The 20,736-nt window shown below is 41.7% G+C and overlaps 1 protein-coding gene across 1 annotated transcript in view; it reads left to right on the forward strand.

Moving 5' to 3' along the window:
* Positions 1-299: 299 nt before the first annotated feature.
* The window catches only part of LOC139908573 (cilia- and flagella-associated protein 61), a 39,941-nt gene continuing 19,504 nt past the window's right edge, over positions 300-20,736 (forward strand). The window contains exons 1-16 of the mRNA XM_078289779.1: positions 300-442; positions 867-1,017; positions 1,604-1,680; positions 2,001-2,068; positions 2,167-2,287; positions 3,156-3,288; positions 5,103-5,222; positions 6,370-6,501; positions 6,560-6,657; positions 8,195-8,234; positions 9,697-9,836; positions 10,781-10,907; positions 12,636-12,713; positions 13,429-13,632; positions 15,176-15,304; positions 20,363-20,490. Coding sequence (XP_078145905.1) covers positions 300-442; positions 867-1,017; positions 1,604-1,680; positions 2,001-2,068; positions 2,167-2,287; positions 3,156-3,288; positions 5,103-5,222; positions 6,370-6,501; positions 6,560-6,657; positions 8,195-8,234; positions 9,697-9,836; positions 10,781-10,907; positions 12,636-12,713; positions 13,429-13,632; positions 15,176-15,304; positions 20,363-20,490 — 1,889 coding nt within the window. The remainder of the gene's footprint in view (positions 443-866; positions 1,018-1,603; positions 1,681-2,000; positions 2,069-2,166; positions 2,288-3,155; positions 3,289-5,102; positions 5,223-6,369; positions 6,502-6,559; positions 6,658-8,194; positions 8,235-9,696; positions 9,837-10,780; positions 10,908-12,635; positions 12,714-13,428; positions 13,633-15,175; positions 15,305-20,362; positions 20,491-20,736) is intronic.

Raw genomic sequence — 20,736 nt, forward strand, 5'->3', positions numbered from 1 at the left:
TAACCAAATATTTACCATCTAAACACAACAAAAACTGCACTTTTGTAAGCAACAACATTTGATATGGGTTGTAAACTTTCTTCACATTGATAGAAAGCGAGTTTATACGCCTGTAGTTTATAAAGAACAGGTGAGAAGAGGTAGCGGAGAGGTAAGCATCTGCCCAGACTAAAATTTGTCTGGTCAAGAAATTGCTGCTGCTGCTGCTGCTGCTGCTGTTGTTGTTGTTGTTGTTGTTGTTTGCGCTCTCATATCTGACATGATACTCTGCCCCTCCATTAAAACCAGTCCAAGGCAAGATGAGGACTGTAACTTCAGCCTGTGGTAAAGTGGAAGCTGTGACCGTGAGAAGAAGTGAGTCAGCTGATGCTCAGCAGATCGACAGGCTGGTCAGTCCCTCAGCTGTGGCAGTGTTTGGGAGGATCAATGTAATTCATGTTCTGTAAGTACTGACATTTTTCCGTTTCATAAACTAGCTGTAGAGCTATAGAGATACTGCTAACAATGATAACACTCCTCACACTACTACTACTAGTACTACTGCTACTACTACTACTATTGTTCCTACTACTGCAACTACTAGGCTACTACTACTACTGCCGCTACTACTACTATTGCTACTACTATTACTAGTATTACTACTACTACTAGTACTACTGCTGCTACCACTACTATTGCTCCTACTACTACTAATAATAAGAATGATAATGATAATTGCGATAATCATTGTCCTCGTCATCATAATAGCTATATTTTCCAGTACCTTTCTGTACAAACGTACAAAGTGCTGGACCAAGACTGTGTTGTCTGTCATGTAGACCTGATTCTCTGGTTCTTGTCTCCTCTCTGCTCCTCTGATGGTCCAGAGAGAAAGCCAACCTGGCGGTGACTCTGGCCACGGAGCAGAATCACATCCTGGCCCACGCTGCCTTCTTCGATTTCCCCATCGGAGACTTGGTGGATCAGACCTGCTGGGAGCCTTTTCTGCAGAAACACTTCAGCGCTAAAAAATACACAGTGTGTATCACTTATTACTCAGGACGATCCTGCAAAGACCTATCAGCTGTTGTGTTGTTGTCTTTAAAAAAAAACCCTACAGGAAACAGAATTGGAACTGATTTGGAATTTCAGGAAGTTGAATTTGATTCAGTGAAATTTTGTGAAATTCCTTTTTTTTTGTTTTTTCTTCCCACATATCTGAGATTACACATAGTGTTATATATTATCAATACTGAATATCATAAAATGTTAAAGGAACCTTTCAGCTGGTATTTGGTGCAGAACATGTAATGGTAATCCATACATTATGATTGCATGTATTTGATTTGTTGAACTGTCTTTTATTTGATTCATAATGTTTCATTTATAATGTTTAGTGAGTCGAGACAAACTCTCTTAGAAGAGGAATTTCATGGAATTTACCATGCATTCTCTATTCAATTCATGAATGGCCCTGACCCTGCCGTTAGTGCCTTTCTATACCCCTAACCCTGGCAGTGCTGGTGGCACCAACTCAATATTTGTTTTTGAAGAACATCTTAAATGAAGTGAGATGAAAGTGAACTGACAGCCTGTATGTGACTGTATGTTCTCCCTGCTGCAGCCTCTGAACACACTGTTCCTCCACCTGTTCGTGGCACAGCCGAGCTTCGCCACAGACAGCGTGAAGGAGATAGTGAGGTATGGAAACAGACACATCATCACAACATCTTTACTTTTTGAATCTCTGTTGTCTATTCAAATTCAATTCCACTGTCATTCCTCCATGTTGAATCCAAAGAAGGAAAAATACTGCATATACTGAACTGCATATGTCAAGATATTCAATCTGCTGTGTGGTGTGGGGATTGTAATGGGGCATTGGACTGTAATAAGTTGAAATATTAAATGTAAAGTGCTAATATACACACAAAAGCAAAAACACTGTATGATCCCACAGTGCAAGTTACTGTAAAATATAATCTAAACAATGTATAATGTCTTTATGCATCTTTATATAGAGCTGTCTTCAATGCCATCACAGAGCTGGAGCACATCTGCCTGCTCAGCCCAAACATCAGTGTCTTAGGTGAAAAGAAATTACTTTGATCTCACTGTTTAGTTCATCATTTATTTTATTTGAAATGTATTTTCTGAGAGTCAGCCTTGTGTCCGCTGTGTTTCCAGAGCCAGCGCTGGAGGAGGTTTTTGAGCCGATGGAGCGCCTGAGCGACCGCGGCCCACAATGCTTAGCGTCGGTCTGCCACAGACACAAGTACTGTCCGAGGCTGCATGTCCGCCCAGCCAGGTCCGCACAGCTACATGCTTCATATGACTAGAGAGAATGGAAACTGTACAGTGCAGCCCAAAACTTCTCTGCCACTTCTCTAGCATCAATGATAGAGACATTTTAGAAAAGTTGCTTAAGAATAAGTGATTCTACTTCACTAAAATATTACTTAAATAGGCTAGAGGTAAAGTTACTGGTATTTTTATACCAGTAACTCTACTTAAGTAAAAGTAAAAAGCAGCTAATTTAAAATGTACTCAGGGTAAAAGTTACTTCTTTCATCTTTAAAAAAAAACACAAAATGCCTATCTCCATCATGTTTCTTTTGTCACTAGCGAACTAGCTAGACAACAACTAGGCTAACGCAAACCAATAATACTGTATGGATGGCTTTTTGGCTAATGTTAATGAAGCTATTATCACAGCTAAATTTGAGCATTTAATGTTAGTTAGCTGTTTCCTCCACATGCTTTAGCAAGTTTGATGCAGATACATTCTTACAAATGACCAGTTTCTGTTTCTGTGCTCATGGAGACAAAATTTGCACTCTGACTGATGCAATTTAAAATGTAGTCAGGTAAAATACTTCAGTCATAACATATTTAAGTAAAAGTAAAATTAAAAAATACAAAAACTACGAGTGCACAAAGAAGCTTTTACATCTACTGTCAGGGCAATGTTGACCCTTGACCTCCGTACTGTTGGTTGCTTGTAATTTTAGCAATCTAGGAATTTAATTTCATTCTAGTGTTACACTCATTAATGTGAGTCACTCTGGGTGAGAGCATCATCCATATGCCTAAACTATAATATATGCGTTTTCGTGTTTGATATCCTCTTGTTTCCTGGGTGATTCATGTTGGTACGTCCACGCTGTGTGTTACAGGGTTGAGGATCATGATGACCTCACACACATACTTGCGGAGCAGACAAATGAGCTGACACACACAGATCAACCTTACTACCTGGCAGAGCTCATCAAGGCACAAAATGAGGAAAACCATGTAGCTGTTTGTGAGGTTTGTTACCAGTTTGATCTCTTTGCTGACGTCAACATTCATATTCACACTGCATCAACAGTCTGGGGACACCTAGCTTCTGAAAATGTTTAATAAATCAGCATGTTTGCAATAACTTAACCCCATTAAAGACGAACTAGGTTTAGTTTGAGAAAAAAAATCATACATCATCATATTTGTGATGACAACACTAAAACAATTAAACTATATGTTCATCAGAAAAACCTCCTCAGCAGCTGAACTGCTGCTCACACTTTCTTCATGCCGACAGTCAGAGACGCTCCGCCATGAAAAACCTTCTGTTCACATCAAAGAGACACTTGGATGAACATGAAGCTGAGTGTGGAAGAAATAGAACCAAAGGATTAGGAAATAGATATTTTATGTAAAAAAAAAAAGCATTGCAGCCATTTTTCCCGTATAGTAGTAGTACTTTGAAAATGTAGAAAAGGCAAAGTGTCCCCAAACTTTTGCCTTGCGGTGTACATGTATTGTTTTTAAATTCAGGCGCATTTCTGATCTTATTCGATTAGTTTAGAAGAGTCATCCACAGCAATTATTAAATCAAGATGCCCCATTGTTCCCCGTCTCTCTGAAGCCGGCTCTGATGTGAGTCAAACCATTTGCTCCCAGTCATTTCTGATCCACTGTTAGGCAATTTAAAAATGTAATAGCAGCACTGCAGATGCATTCGCCTGATTGTCAGAAATCCCGCTGTGGAGCGTTTCCCTCGGGAGCGGAGGGACGACAGACACCCCCCCCCCCCCCCCCCCCCCCCTCCTCCTCCCCCCCCCCCCCCCCCCCTCCCCTCCCTGAGTGGAGCTGACATGTGCTCATGGCAGCATATGGCAGATGAGAGCTGATACTTGGCCAAGACATGCTCTCACTGAACATATTGTGTCCAGACATCTGTAGCATTTTGGGGTTTTTGTCTGAATATGTTCAGCACTCAGAGAACAGACAGAGCAACATTGCCCCAGAGGGTTGGACTGTTTACTCCACTCTCTCTCCAAAGAACTTCATGAATTATTTGTGTGACTGCAGAATATGTCATTTAGAAAAAACAGTTTTTCATTATTTTCATGTCCTAAATAATTAATGATAGTGTGTCTATTTCTGCTTAAGAGTCAAGCTTGAACTCAAACCTGAGACATTTCTGTCCAAACCCAAAACCAGCACAAGGATTCATAGCTTTGTGTGAGCTTAGAAAATTGTTAATGATTTTCTAATGATAAATTAATAAAATCAATATTTATAGACAATATGTAGCCTGAACCAAACCCAGACCTGAGCAAATAAGTAAGAAATAGTCATAAAGGTCAAAGTGGTAATCCTCAAGATCCTGTTTTCTCTTAGTCTCCATCTTTGTACCTCAGCCTCACTGTGGTGTTTCTGCACTGCTCTTCCCACAGATCACCTGTCAATCAAACAGTGTGGGCGGAGCTTGGATTTCCTGTTGATGCAGTTTGAGTTTCTCTTTTCTCTGTCTGTTCAGTCATGGTGGCTATCACTGCTCATACTAACTATCCAGTTCTTCTTCTTCTGTTGATTCCAAACAACCTGGAAACGTAAAACATAAATAACAAGGTTTATTACTTTATTACAGTAGTGTAAAAAACATTTACCTGCCCATTTATCATACTGCTGTTGTTTATCACTGCATTGAAAACTGTGTTACAGTATGGAAGGTGAAACAATAGTAAAACTTTCAGAAACACTGTACTGAGCGTGTACTGAGTCAGTGTGACCTTGTGTGTGTGTGTGTGTGTGTGTGTGTGTGTGTGTGTGTTGATGGATGTGTGTTTTCTCCGCAGAGTGATGGAGTTGCTGTTGGCTTCATCAGTGTCAGCACCGAGGTTGATCTAAAGCTGCTGAACGACTGCTTTGAGCTCGGTGTGTTTGACGGTTTGTATAAGACCGGACCGGAACCTGCTGCCCAGCCTGAGGAGGAGGAGGAGGAGGAGGAGGAGGAGGAGGAGGAGCAGGAGCAGGAGCAGGAGCAGGAGGAAGAGGAGCAGCAGCAGGAGGAGGAGGAGGAGGAGGAACCCAGGCAAACACAAAGCTCCGGCCCACAGGATGAAGCTGAACAGGTCCGCTTCAAACACACTGACCACACACATCACGATCTGCACCAGTACTGATAGGATGAATTAAGATAAGATGAAACGTAATGTCACAAAGAAGCAGCATCTTGATGGTGTCTTGCTTCTGTAATTCAACGTATTTCCGGTTATTTCCGGTTGAAACAGGATGTTGCGGTGGGGCATTTGCACATAATCTTGAGCTTCACAAATTTGCGATTCTAGAAAGTGAATAAATTCAGCCACCGGGACGCAACCATGGAGTCTGAACCATGTTTCCACTCATTGTTATTGAAAGCTGTGAAGTTGCAGGTTTTATATGATGGGATGGGGGGGGGGATCTTTATGCACAGCTACTGGTGCGCCATGAAGTCACTACTAGAAATACACTGTTGTCAAGGAAGGAAACGTAATGGGATTTTGAAATAAAAGTCAGAGAAAATAGAAGTATTGTAATGTTTTATGGCATTTACTGTTAAATAGTTGTACATTATGATATGGAAAATGAAGTACCATGGTGACAAAGTAATTTTTCATTTCACTGGGACTTTAAATTAGGAAATCGCAGCAGCAAATACAGTAAAGAAAAACAGAATATAAATAGAAACATAACAAAATGTGGTTTATATATCCATACACAACCAACAATTTCAGCACTAGAACATGCTAAGCAGAAATGTACGAATGAAAGTATGAAAATGTTTGGATAGATAGATAGATAGATAGATAGATAGATAGATAGATATTGTTTGTAATTTTTCACTTTCTCATACTTCTCATACATATTTGAGAGCAAAATGAGAATATATGGAAAAACAATATGTGAAGGTACAGCATGTATAGAGGATGTGCAAAAGGTGTCTGTCTATACTGCAGGTGTTATACACTCCCAACCACAATAACCACTACTGCATAATACTATATACTAACTGTTACTGTTACTGTATATGTGATGAGCAGACAGACTCTAATAGATTACACTGACTGCATGTGTTTAAAGGTGTCAGTGCAGGACTCAGGTGAAGCTGCAGACCTGGAGGTGCAGAGTGAACATGTTTCTCCACCCAGCGGCACAGTGGAGGTGAAGCAGCCGTCCTTCTGTCTGGACCTTCTTCTCTTCTTCTCTTCTGCTGTACGTTTGCTTTTACTTGTCATTGGATTTGAAGAGTTTCATTTCTCTCTCATCTCAGCAGGAGAACACGCAGTCCGCGGGGCCCAGAGGGTTTTCAGAGACACCCAACGCTTTCTGCATTCAGTTGTTCAGCATCGACAAGCACTATGAGATGAGGTGAGGTCAGGGTGAGGTCATGTGCATTCTGTAGCCAAGCAGTTACAGAAATGAAGCGCACCCAGACAGCCAACAAACTCTGTTTCGTGGGATTTTTTTTTTCATTAGTTGGGGGATTTGCATTGTATATGAAGAGTTAAGTTCTAAAATGAGATATACAGCAAAAAAATTTAAGGACATAAGTGGCGCCTTCTCTTGCAAAATGATTAACAGCTCAAAATGAAAACAAACGGTACTTTTTAAAGGGTAGTAGGTGCTGTATCTTCTGTATCTTAAGTCCTTGGGTGACAAAACAACACTTTAGCAGACTGGATTCTCTATATTTTAGAGATGATGAATGATGAACTTCAAGTAATATTTATTTTTCAATGGAAAAAAGGAGATTCAAGGCACTGAAGTGGATTAACAGGCCTTGGTAGCCACAACGTGTAGGTCACCAGCTATTTTAATGTTTTAGCCCAACTTAGTAAAGGCTTTTTTAATGATCAATCATCCATTGAAGACTCTGATCCCACAGTCACCAAAGAGCACCAGTGGAAGTGTGCTACAGTGCACTCCTTTTCTTCCTTTGTTTCTCCTCTCCTCCTCTCCTCTTGGGACACACAAACACACAAACCGCTTTCCATATATATATATTATATTATATATATATATATATATATATATATATATGTATATATATATATATACACATATATATATGTCTTTTTTTTTTTTTTTTTTTAAATTGGAAAATTAAGTAAATGTAAAATGCTCAGTAAAGACGTTTTCTGACAGAGAACTAGGCCAGCACCAGAATACTGTGCTGGACAGAATACCTAGTTAGGGAATTTGCAGTGTATTTAAAGAGTTTAGTTCTAAAATGAGATATACAATAAAAACAGTTGGCTAGACGAAAATAAGTGGCACCTTCTCTTTCAAAAATGATTAATTGAACAAAAATGATGGTACTTTTTAAAGCACAGTAGGTAACTTAAGATCTTGGTTGACAAAGGTGATAACACTTTTACAGAATGAAATAATCTTCTGTAATTTAGAGACGAATGAAGAATGAAATTGAATGAAAATGAAGAAAGTCAGGGATTTTTTTAATTCAAAATGAACAGATACAGAAAAAACAAATTCCTTATATTAGATTTGTGTGTGTGTGTGTGTGTGTGTGTGTGTGTGTGAGTCCGACCCTTCATAGCAGCGGTGGCAGACGTCCAGAGCGGCTCCAGTCGTCCGCTGTGTCGTTAAAGCAGGGAGAGTGACTGTTAGCTGGCTCCCGCTGAGCTCCTCTCACCATCGCCTTACCTCCCAGCTGTTACTGAATATGGAGTCGAGTCGCTCCCCGCCGAGAGTGAGCATGTTATTAATGAGAGCCGCGCTTAAAGTGACAGCGAGTCGAAGGCGAGAAGTTGAGCTGGAAGCGGCGGGCGGGTTGGCCGGCCGGTCGTTCCGGTGCGCTGATCTCCCGGTTGGCTTCGCTTCTGACGCTGGCAGAGAAAACTGATTTTCACTGAACTTCCCCTTCCTCTCCTCTCCTCTCTTCCAGATCAGTGGACTTTCTTCCACACATATTCAAACTTTTCCCAGTGAGTATATTACATTTACATGTCCCGTTTCAGCTCCTACCCAGAGTGACTTCCAATTAGTGGAAAAGTAGAATAAGCTTCCATTCCTGGATTTTCTACCTGACTAGCAGCCAATAAGGAGGTCAAAGGTCAGAGCCACAGCACCCAGGCAAGATGCAACAAATATTACTGTGTCCCTATGATGATATATGCAAGAAATTATGATGTATGGTAGAAATTATGATATTTATGCTGGAAATGTGCTAGGTAAAGAAGTCAGACTGAGGGAGTAAAGGTAAAAAACAGGATTCCTTCACACATCAGGAAAGGTTTTAAAAGTTTGGAAATCATGGAATAAGCATGGCTGATCATTTCCAGGTATTGAAAAGTTTTTAAATTGCACAAAAATCTGGAAAAGTATGCAAAAATGTTTCTGAATCCTAATACAAATATGAGCACACATTTAATATAGTTTTAGAGCCAATACTAGTTCACATGTTGTGATATTTGTTGTTGTGAAGAATAATCTTGAGTGATGTGGCCTACTTGGCTGCCATATTGACCAGCCATTATATCACCCAACTATCATTAACGAAAAAATCCATCCTTAAACACTTTAACAGTTACAAAAACAGCTATTGCATTAGCTATTACTGGCCAAATGTAGACGACATGAAACAGGAAATCACTAACTGAAGCAGAAGTAGGCGAGGCAAGTTGAGGGAAAGTGGGTGCACCAAAAAACTAAATTACAACACTTCATCACAAAATAACTCCTGGAATGTACTGAACATCACAAATTCATGATACTAGAATTTATAACCTCCTCCTCTCCTCCTCTCCTCTCCTCTCCTCTCCTCTCCTCCTCTCCTCATCTCATCTCCTTGTCTCCTGTCCTCTCCTCTCTCCTCTCCTCCTCTCCTCTCCTCTCTTCTCCTTGTCTCCTCTCCTCCTCTCCTCTCCTTTCATCTCCTCTCCTCTCCTCTCCGTGTTTCCTCTTCTCTCTCCTCTCCTCATCTCATCTCCTTGTCTCCTGTCCTCTCCTCTCTCCTCTCCTCCTCTCCTCTCCTCTCTTCTCCTTGTCTCCTCTCCTCCTCTCCTCTCCTTTCATCTCCTCTCCTCTCCTCTCCGTGTTTCCTCTTCTCTCTCCTCTCCTCTCCTTTCCTCTCCTCCTCTCCTCTCCTCTCCTCTCCCCTCTCCTCTCCTTGTCTCCTCTCCTCCTCTCCTCTCCTCTCCTCTCCTTGTCTCCTCTCCTCCTCTCCTCTCGGGACACACAAACACACATACCGCTCTTCAATTATAGTAGTGGGATGTAACAGTGTAGGAAATGTGTAGGAACCCTGGGAGTTTCTTGGAATCTACTCAGAAAATTGTCTTTCTGAAACATTAAACATATCAGATCACACAGAACACACTGCATCGCTCGCCGTTCTCTAAACCGAGGTACAGTATTAGTTGAAGCCCTGGTCGTTGTCTCTGTCAGGACCGGGACTTCTGCGTCATCACGGTCCCGGAGCTGACGCCGGACTTCCCCCTGCTGCAGAGCTTCTCCAGGCTGGTTCCCCGTCCCAGCAGCACCCTGTCCCACCAGCTCTACATCTGCCACCGCTCCGGGACGCTCAGGTGGGTCGAACTCAACAGAAACCTCTTCTATCTGACCGTTTTGTCTTTGTTTTAAAGGTGCTGTGTGTAGCATTTTACACATCAATATATCCTTGTTAAATTAACTGAGATATCTTGTTCTAATGACTGTAAACCAATGAGAGCATGTTGGAGACGATTGGTCTCCTCTATCTCACACCAGTAGTAATGTTAGCTCTAGTGTTTCTCCACATTAAGACTACATTTCCCATAAGCCCCAATGCTTCCTGTATTTTTACTTGTTTTGGTTTGCATTTTTCCTTTGCTTTAAAAGGAGTTTCATTCCTCAAGAGAAACACAGTGACTGATAGCACAAAATGAAACAAATTACAGTCGTCGTTGAACACTTTAGTGGAAGTGGTGCTCATAAGGCATTATAAGCACATGGTGTGTGCATGATAATTAGTATAATCAGAGCATGATATAATATACACACTGTGCAAAATATGAGTGGGCTGGATACTTTAAAGGCTAATGACATGATGTTTTAGTTAATGTAATTATTTGATGTTTCTATCATTAGATTTGATTCGATTCGATTCTTTATTGTCATGTAACAAGTCCAACAGCAATCCGTAAATGCAGCTAGTATAAATATACAATAAATAAGTAATAAACATGTATGATTAAAAACAGGTTTAAAAACAGTGCTAACAAGTTAAAAGTGCTAAAAATGTACTTAGAATCATGATGTTTGTCTGATGATTATATTCTAAGAAAAGTTGATCTGTGCTAACAGGCTTATTATCTGCTTGTAATGCTTCACAATCTGCTTCAAGTAAAGTGTGACTGTACTTTTATTAAGTACCTGAAGTCCTTGACTGACAAAACATTTTAGCAGCTGAATCCTGTGTAATTCAGAGATACTGCATGTTAAACCTGATGTAATGAGCGGACTCCCTCCTGGTCCGGTGTGCTTGCTGCAGCAGTGTGTCGGTGCGGCCGGCGCTGGCTGCAGACCGGCCTGCAGTCTGCTGTGTGGTGGAGAGGCTGAACCTGCAGGAGGCTCTGCTGGAGGACCTGGACCAGTACTGCCAGGCCCGCAGAGACCCGGTCAGCTGCTGCAACACCCACTGACCACACTGACAACACTCACTGACAACACCCACTGACAACACTGACAACACTCACTGACAACACCCACTGACAACACTGACAACACTCACTGACAACACTAACTGACAACACTCACTGACAACACTGACAACATCCACTGACAACACTGACAACACTCACTGACAACACTAACTGACAACACTCACTGACAACACTGACAACATCCACTGACAACACTGACAACACTAACTGACAACACTCACTGACAACACTGACAACACCCACTGACAACACTGACAACACTCACTGACAACACTGACAACACTCACTGACAACACCCACTGACAACACTGACAACACTCACTGACAACACCCACTGACAACACTGACAACACCCACTGACAACACTGACAACACTGACTGACAACACCCACTGACAACACTGACAACACCCACTGACCACACTGACAACACTGACTGACAACACCCACTGACAACACTGACAACACTCACCGACAACACTCACTGACAACACTGACAACACTCACCGACAACACCCACTGACAACACTGACAACACCCACTGACAACACTGACAACACTGACTGACAACACCCACTGACAACACTGACAACACTCACCGACAACACCCACTGACAACACTGACAACACCCACTGACAACACTGACAACACTCACCGACAACACTGACAACACTGACAACACTCACTGACAACACTGACAACACTGACAACACCCACTGACACTCACTTCACTGACTGCTTATGGATGTTTTCCCAGAATGCAGCCTGTTGTTTTGGTGCTGATAGAACCCCAAAACAAAGAACAACAGACAACTGAGAAAACAAACAAGCAAACAATACATAAATACATTTAGAGAGAAAGAAAGAAAGAAAGAAACAAAGAAACAAACAAACAGAAAGACAGAGGGTAGGTTGAGATACATACATACTTCATTATTACTACATACATGCTTTACATACATACATACATACATACTTTAATAAAGTATGTATGTAGTAATAATGAAGTAAGCACGTACGCATGTATCACACAGTATCAATCCTCTGTCTTTGTGTTTGTTTGTTTCTTTCTTTCTTTCCCTCTAAATGTATCTTTATTTTTTGAATGTTTACTTATTTGTTTACTGTTTCCCCCTTCTTTATGAGGAGGCAGTGTGCCACTACAGCTAGCTAATTTGCCACCACTGCTAAAAGAAATATGAGAATGTGAATCAGTCTGATATTTCCCATATTCAGCCCATTTTCTTCCCTTAAACACAAACAATACAAACAATGTCTAGATGATAGAAACAGAAAACCCTTTTCTCAAAGTTCTTGGTAAGGAATAATAAGATTAAAATTCCAAACTTTCAGAATGAAACGGTGATTGATTTGGAGTATCAAGGTGTGACTGGAGCTGTTATTATTATCATGATTGTGTTGGAGTGGTGAGGAGTATCACGTCTCTGCCAGGGAACAGATTGGTGAGACTTCAGTTCAGCGGATCCCCGTCCCGCCCGACGCCCCAGCTGTCACTGCTGCAGCTCCAGGACACATAATTACTTCTCAAATGAGAATGGAAGCACTTCATGTGTATTCATGGCATCGGACTCGGCTAGGGTGTGAGGCCGCTTTCACTTCGTGTTAACTCAAATGATCTCATCTCATTTTCTATGTGTGGTCTTCTTCTCTTGTTCTTTTTAGGACGGGACTCCGGTTCAGGCTTTCGTGGCCGAAGCGCAGAGCCAAGTTGTGGGGATTCTGATCATTAGAGACGAGGAGGTACTTACCAGAAGGCAGTGGGTCTGAAGCTGTCTTTAAAGATGAATAGATGCTATACTCCATTAAAAACGTATCTATAATTGTAGCATTAAAACCATAGTGTTTCTTCACTGCAGAAAAAGAAAAAAATGTCCATTCAATCTTGTGTTGAGTCTTAAAATCTAATATTTACTAAAATATATGAAAAAATGTGAGATAATTTCACTTGTTGCCAATGCAGTTTCACTTGTTTCAAGTCTTGCTTGATGCCCTATATGACCTTATCATGAAATAAGGCAGATGACTGATAATATCCTTTGATTCAAGAAAAAACCTTGGAAACAACTTGTGAACCTTTATTTTATTTAAGTCTCGTGCTGCGTTGAAGGATGAACCCTCATTTACAATACAGTCAAGAATACAGCAACGACAATCAATCATTTTTTAAAAACGTGAATAGGTTCTTGTAATAGAAAAACGTCTCAGTAGAGAATCGTTTTTTGTGTTTGTTCATTTGTACTGACTTTCTACACATCATCCACACATCATAATCTCAGCATAAACTGTTTAAACTGTTTCCCTCAGCGATAGGGACACTCAAATAAACTATTCAACAAAAAAAAACATTTGAACATAGACGCTGACAAATATTAGTCCTGGAAATGTGTCTCTCTGCCACGGAGAAGTCCTGGAGTTTATTAACAGGAGTCTGACCGTGTGACTCTGTGTCCCTCAGGACGTCGAGTTCATCCGCTCCCACTACAACATCGAGAACTTCATCTACTTCAGCCACCACCGCTACGAGGAGCACGCTCAGATGTGCCACTTCGCCCTCAGCCCCGTCTTCCAGCACCACGCCAAGCACTTCCTGAAGGAGGCGCTGCGGCTGGCGCGCAAGTCCTGCCTGTACCTCCGGCTGCCCCCCCCCCGCCGCAGACAGGTGGGTCAGAGGGGGGCAGGTCCTCACCGGCTCCTCACCGGCTCCTGAGCATCATCATGCCTGCTCCAGTGTGCAAGTCTGCTCAGTTACACATGTTCATTAGTGCATGTGCTGCAAAAAATGTCCATCGTCACAAGTCATTCAGTCTTAAATCTAAGTCAGTCAACAGTCTGGACACCTAACTGAATGTTCTATGTTTTTCATTCTCCTAAAGGCTTATGCTTAAATGCTTAAAAATTAGTTTCTTAGACAAATACAGTATAAATAGTGAAGTTGATACTAAAAAGAAAGGTCTTAAGTTTAAACACTAAATTATCATGAAATAAGGCAGATGGACTCCAATATATTATCGTTTGATTCAAGAAAAATCCAACAACTTGGAAGGTGGAATTATCTCACCTATCTGATCCTTTTCATTTGTTTATTGTAGTTTAAGAGTGAATGCATGATTGTTAAGTATCTAGAGATGCTGTTCACTAATGTTAAAGACTCCTAACTCAAACTCCTGACAGAAACTTTATAGTCCCTCTCAGCCTTCTGACTGTCTCAATACAGCAAAAGTGTTTCTTGAGAAAATAACGATATAAAGGACTTGTTAAAGCTGCACGAAGCAACTTCACACGTTGGCGGCTCCAAATGGCAGCCAGAGGAAACTGTTTGAAAACTAGCTGAAGTTCATTCCTGCCCTGCAAAGCCAAAGAGTCGTAACTGCACGGGTAGTGAAGCTGAGAAACATGACTTCAGTGTTTATCTTCTGTCCCGACGAAAGTATTGCCAAAGTATTTATGGATCTAATTTTTCTTTTTGACGTGAAATCTAAACCTTAGTTGTGACCGTTGACCTTTAAAACGCTGGTTTATACCAAAGAGACGAGAGAGGAAAAGATCTAACGATGGCGAGTCCATACACAAGACCAGAATTTCATTTGGGATACTGATAATACTGTAGGGTGAATCTACAGCATCTCAGTTAGTGGGGATGGGACGCTCTTCTGTGTGCAGCCCCACTTTGTGATTTATCCTGATAAGACAGCTGGATTTTTACACAAAGATGTTGCCTGCTGCAGCTTTAAGACGGACATTTCTTGCAGCGTGCGTCTCCCTGCAGGCCGGCGGTCCCGGGGGCCGGGGCAGCAGGTGCCGCCGGCGCTGCCAGCTCCACCTCTCCACACCATAACAAGACGGTTCCTCGCCGTGTAGAGGCTTCCACTTCCTCTGCTAATTACTTCTCACAAACAAGCACCAGATTGGGAGATGATGAGGTGCAAATAGAATAATGGGAAAAGCTAACCAGAGGAGAGAATTAGCTGTACTCAGGGAGTGGATGGAGCGCTGGGTTTTGCCAGTCGTGGATCTGGTGGTGTTTCCCGCTCGCTGGCAGAGCATATCGATGGTGGAAGCCTTGCATCATCCAACCTCTTCACCAGAGATAATTATCACATCGGGGCCTGCCAGTTGCCTCCCAAGCCCTCCACACTGATGCTGCACAGCCCGGGAGGATATGTAACCCTCTCTGACACTCAACCCTCTTCTTCTCCTCTCAGAATTCCTGCGTCCACCCTCTGACTTGCGTCCTGAGCTGCACGGTGCCCGTCCGCCCGCGACGCCAGATCCTCTACCCGGCGGAGGAGCTGGGCACCAACGGCCCGTCCAGACAGATCACCAAGGAGCAGGTGGGCACAGCAGCAGCTGGCTGACAGCCTCAGCCTGCCAGGGAATGCAGATGAGCTGCAGGCTGCTGTCTGCTGAGAGAGAGGGAGGGAGGGAGGGAGGGAGAGAGGGAGAGAGGGAGGGAGGGAGAGAGAGAGGGAGGGAAGGAGGGAGAGAGGGAGGGAGAGGGAGGGAGAGAGGGAGAGAAGGAGGGAGGGAGGGAAGGAGGGAGGAAGGGGACCACAGGGGGTCAGTTTGACCACCAGAGGGCGCTGCTTCAAAAGGGACAAGCCATAGATAAAGTGTTTGGGAAATATCACTTGAAGGTACACAGAAAAATAAAGGTGCAAACTGGAACCGAAAATGGTTCTTTTGAGTATTGATAGTATTCTGTTACATCACCACACGGCCATCTTGGTAGGAAAATAACAGGTGATTGTAATAAATTAACAGGTGATTACAATCAAATGACAAGCACAGCCAATGAGCTGTGTGTATTGTAAAGCGCCATATTGGTAGGAAATGCATGCGACATCATGGGAATACTATGAATAGCCATAGAAGAACCATTTCTGGTTCCACAAAGAACCTTTCAACATTTATAAAAGGTTTAGTTATTAAAAGGCTTAGTTACTCGATGGTGGCGAGTTGCAAATGAGGCTATACAAGGGCAGATGAACAAAAACACAATGCAGGTGTCTAAGCAAAGGAGAGCAGAGATGGTTCTTCAAAGAACCTTCTTTGTGGAACCAGAAATGGTTCTTCTGTGGCATCACTCCGAAGAACCATTATTGGTTCCAGTTCGTACCTTTATTTTTCTGTGTGGATGGGGGGGAAACTCTGGTGCAACAGGAAAAGAACATAGTAGATTAACTTCTCCAAAATATCTAGATTTTATTTTAGTATGTTTAGACTTTGCAGTTTACCCACATATAGTATTTCCAAATACTTTTTATGGTTTACCGAAGAGCAGTCAAGACACCGTGCAGAGCCACTTTAATCAGCTGCTGGTTGGTGACAGGAATACAAAACAGTATATTATGGATAATTTCTTTATATGGACTTTTTATGGTTTGTTTTAGCCCACATGTGCTGCATTCATGTTGAATGGGAATAACAGAACAACTTGATCAAACTTTTGTGTGAAGCCGTCAAAAGCCGTGATTGCAGTTTTCTGTAGACTTTGGTTGTTCCTGATCAGCTTTCTCACACATGAACATAATGATCATAAATTTAGGTTCATGTTTAACAGCAAACTGAACATGGCAATGTCAACCACAAATGAAAAATCCAGCAATAGTTTAAATTGTTTATGACTGAATGGTTTAGATTCTTTATTAAATGAATCTATCATTCCCTACACTTGACTGCAGGTATTTTCTTGTTGGTGACGTCAGAATTCAGGAATTTGGAAACATCAGGGTCCATCGCCAAACCACCAGTTCCCAAGTAGTTACAACCTGAAAGCTGAGGTTAAAGTTTCAAGAAGGAAGCTTGTATGGAATGAGTGACAAGGAAGTGATTGTCTTTTCTGTGATTGACAACTTGCCTGACTCTATCAGAATTTGTCCTAATGTGGTAAACCCCGCCCATCTGGTATTCCAAGCAGGTTAAAACAAACGCTGCTAATGATTTGCAGCAGCAGCATGTGACTCCAGGTCTGATGTGGGTCAGGAGTTTTACCTGGACTGGCTCAGTAATGCTGATGAGCTTCTTACTGTGTTAGTGCTGCCTGTGCTCCTGGAGAACTGGATGAATGTGCAAGGAAAGAAATGTAATTACATTAAGGACGAAAAGAGAAAGAGCAGGGTTCCTACACAAGTCTGGAGAAAGAATTTGGTCATTTCCAGATCTTGATGAGTTTGGAAAATGCAGGTATTTCCACTCTCTCAGTTAACACCGCCCACCGGCCAGATACAGGTGAATTTTGGCTGCTGCCTGTCGGTTTGCCCTTTCCACCAGCCGCTTCAGCAGGGAGCCAAGCATCATTTAGTTTGTTGTGTTTTATTATTATTAGCACATGTTAAAATCAGCAGTACAGCCTCCCTATTAAAAACATCATAATCAATTTTAACACAATATCTAAACTACAAATACAATTCAATACAAGACTATATGAAAAAGTGAATAGTATGACTAATAATGATGACAGAAAATAGGGGAAAAGTACATAGATTATTTAAAGAAGATATTGCATGATTAGGTGAGCTTTTCATTCATTTAGACACGTTGCTTTTCGTATGTCAACATGTGACATTTCCCATTGACATTTTCACCTGCGCATTTCCTCTTTGCATGTGAGAAGTTCTCACATGTGAAACAGCTATTGACATATCTAATGACAGGTGAAAATGCAAAGGGTTAGCCTAACCCAGAGTAAAAACTGTCACATGTGAAAACCAACATGTGTCCAGAAATTTGAATTCACTTGTGGGTTTGCACATGTGACTTTTCTGTAAGGGTTTTATTCTAAAAACAGGTAGCTGGTAAAAGAGTGAAAGTGGCTGGTGAAGTTTTGGAGACCGAGCCACTGTGTCCAACGGACAGAAGTTCAATTCCTGCCCTGCACTTCATGTTTTCCACTTGTTTGGTTGCTAAAACATGAAATTGAACCTTGAACCGCCGTGCGCTCTGATCTTAACTCTCACAAGCTTCGTTGAACTTAATGTGGCTGTGATTTAATTTAGCGTCACACACCTCAAATATTTGCTACATGTGCAGCTCTCTTTAAACGCCGCCATGTAGCTACACCTGCATGGCCATCTCACTCCATCAGATTTACCCCCCCCAACACACACACACACACACACACACACACACACGCACTCCTCGTAACACAGCAACCATGACTTCCAGGCCGGCGTGCAGATAAGCGCCTGCAGCTTTGTCTCAGCCTCCCGGTGTAAAGCCTCGGCTCCGGCTCCGGCACATTAATCAAATTTAAAGCACCTGTTCCCTCTCTGTCAATACAGGATCATATTACACAGAGCCACGCTCATTGTGTTTAGGAAAGGTGAGGCATCTCCAGCACGATAAGGAGCGCTGCACCTGCTGCACGCCACACACACACACCCCACACACACACACACACACACACACACACACACACACACACACCAGAGAGCAGCTTTGTTCGTTTGATTGCCTCATGTGTTTTAGATGCGTACAAGCAGGGAGTTAATGTGTTCTAATGTGTAATCTGTGACATTTTCATATAAATAAGTGTCAAAATAATAAATAAATGTCAAAATAAAGCGTCCGGATGACACAAAGCTCAGAACTGAGGGTTAATGATTGTTTATTCGATCCATTTGAAAATGTTGTTTTGATAAAATCTATGTATTTAGATGGATAACTTTTCTCTTTAAAGTAATAATCAGCGACATTTTCATGTAAATAAATGTCCGTTTTGCTTCCCTCTATCACTGAATATCACAGAATAAAATCTACAATATATACATACATGCCAATATATTTATTATATAACAGAATCAGAATCAGATTTATTGGCATCAGATTATCAGATTTAGTAAGTTTGCACATACAAGGAACTCGACTTGTTCTTGTAGGTCACATCTAACATGAAAAATGTAAAAAATGTACTATATAAAAGATTTTAATGTAGACTTAGGAAAAAGGTCTTTTTTTGAGGTAGTATATAAAGTATTTAGTATATAAGTAGTATATAACTATGAGTAGAATAAGTAGTATATAAAATTTAAAATAGAAATGTAAGACTTCTATTTAACATAAGTTGCTTTCATTTCCTAGCTAGAATCCAAACAGTTCATCTCTTTACATCCTCAGTCAGAATATAAGAAGATATCAGATGCATGCACACATGTTTAACATAAGCACAGATTAATCAAAGCCCTGAGTCGGTCCATCAGTATGGTATATGACAGATGTTGGGCATGCCGGCCCTCATGGAACTCATTTGAATATTACACAAAGGTTAATTCCCCCGCTAGGTTTCCCCTTTTTATGCTTGATGCCATTTTCCATCCAACAAGGTGCATTGTGGGGCCAATCTACCTAATTATGGATGATGAAGGAGCAATTAGCGCGCTGAGATCGCAGGGCGGCGAGCGGAGACGGGAGGCGGTGGAGGAATTGGAAAAATGGGAGTTTGGGAGTTAAATGGCAATGTTACCTCCTGCTTAACACTGCACTGCAAAACCTGACTGACTGTTCAGTTATTTCATCTTGTCTCCAGACAGATTATTTTAGGATTGTTTTAGTGAAATCATCTCACTGCACTGGCAGATCATTTTACTGGTTTCAACAAATTTGACTTTTTTTCCAGGAGAATGTAACTTGTTTCAGGACATTTACTTGGTAAAAGTGAGATCATTTGACAAAAAATATCACAAAATAAGCTTGATAGGTCTGGAAGCAAGTTCAAATCACTGGACAACTTGTCAACTTTTTTGCAGTGTAGAAGGACCAAGCTGCTGTCAATCACCTGCGGCTTCGAGTTTTAGAATGAAAATATCTCAGCTTTCAAAATGTCCCTCCATGACGACTTCAACACACTTTCTGTACGAGCCAAAATCATGCCATGTCGTTCTCACTGTATTCCTCTCAAACCCCCAGAATCCGTTGGTGCCTCTGCTGTGACATTTGGAGAAATTCTTCTAGATTTGGCCCCCACTTTTAAATGTTAAAAAGCACGGTTGGCATTCAGTATGTTTCACTCAGCCCGCATGTTGGAAGTGTAACATTTGGCATCAACACTGCTTAAATATTGTAAAGGTTTTTGGCTGAAAGCTGGGACTCTCTCAGGCAGACAGAGGAGAAGTGCCTTGATAAATGCTCGTCCTGCTGCAGAGCCTCGTCCTTCAATGAAATCCAAATGGGAAAAAATTGGACACATCATTATGTAATGCTTTTAGTGGTTTAATAATTAAGGGTGCATACACTTGATGAATTAATGAATTTTCGTAAAAGGCAGCAGCCACTTTGTGACTGAAACCTTGACAGACTGCGGCTCGATCCACAGAAATACCCCTCTAAAATAGTTTTTTTTAGAGGAATAAAGCCGGTGAATCTGACTGACTGTTCCTCTCTCTGCCTCCCAGGAGCCGTTTGCCCTGAACCTCATCAGCAGGAAGCTAACCATGGAGCCAAAGGTCACCGTGAACGCCCGGGTGGTGGTGGTGGGAGCGTCCGACACTGGCTTATCCTTCCTGGAGGTGCTTGCTTTCTGGTGAGTCTACCTCTGAATGTAGTTTCTAGGGATGGGACGATATATCAATACATCGCAATGCAAAAATGTGACGCATCGTGGGTCAGAAAAATGAACAGTGATATCAGCTCCATGTTATTCTGCTGTCAGGAACATGAATGGTGATATCAGCTCCATGTTATTCTGCTGTAGTAATCACTAATGAGACTCTTGACCATCACAGTTTCACAAGCTCTCCATCCAAATTCTATTATTGTCACTTTGTAA

This window comes from Centroberyx gerrardi, chromosome 18, assembly GCF_048128805.1.
Source record: "Centroberyx gerrardi isolate f3 chromosome 18, fCenGer3.hap1.cur.20231027, whole genome shotgun sequence".
Classification (NCBI taxonomy): Eukaryota; Metazoa; Chordata; class Actinopteri; order Beryciformes; family Berycidae; genus Centroberyx; species Centroberyx gerrardi.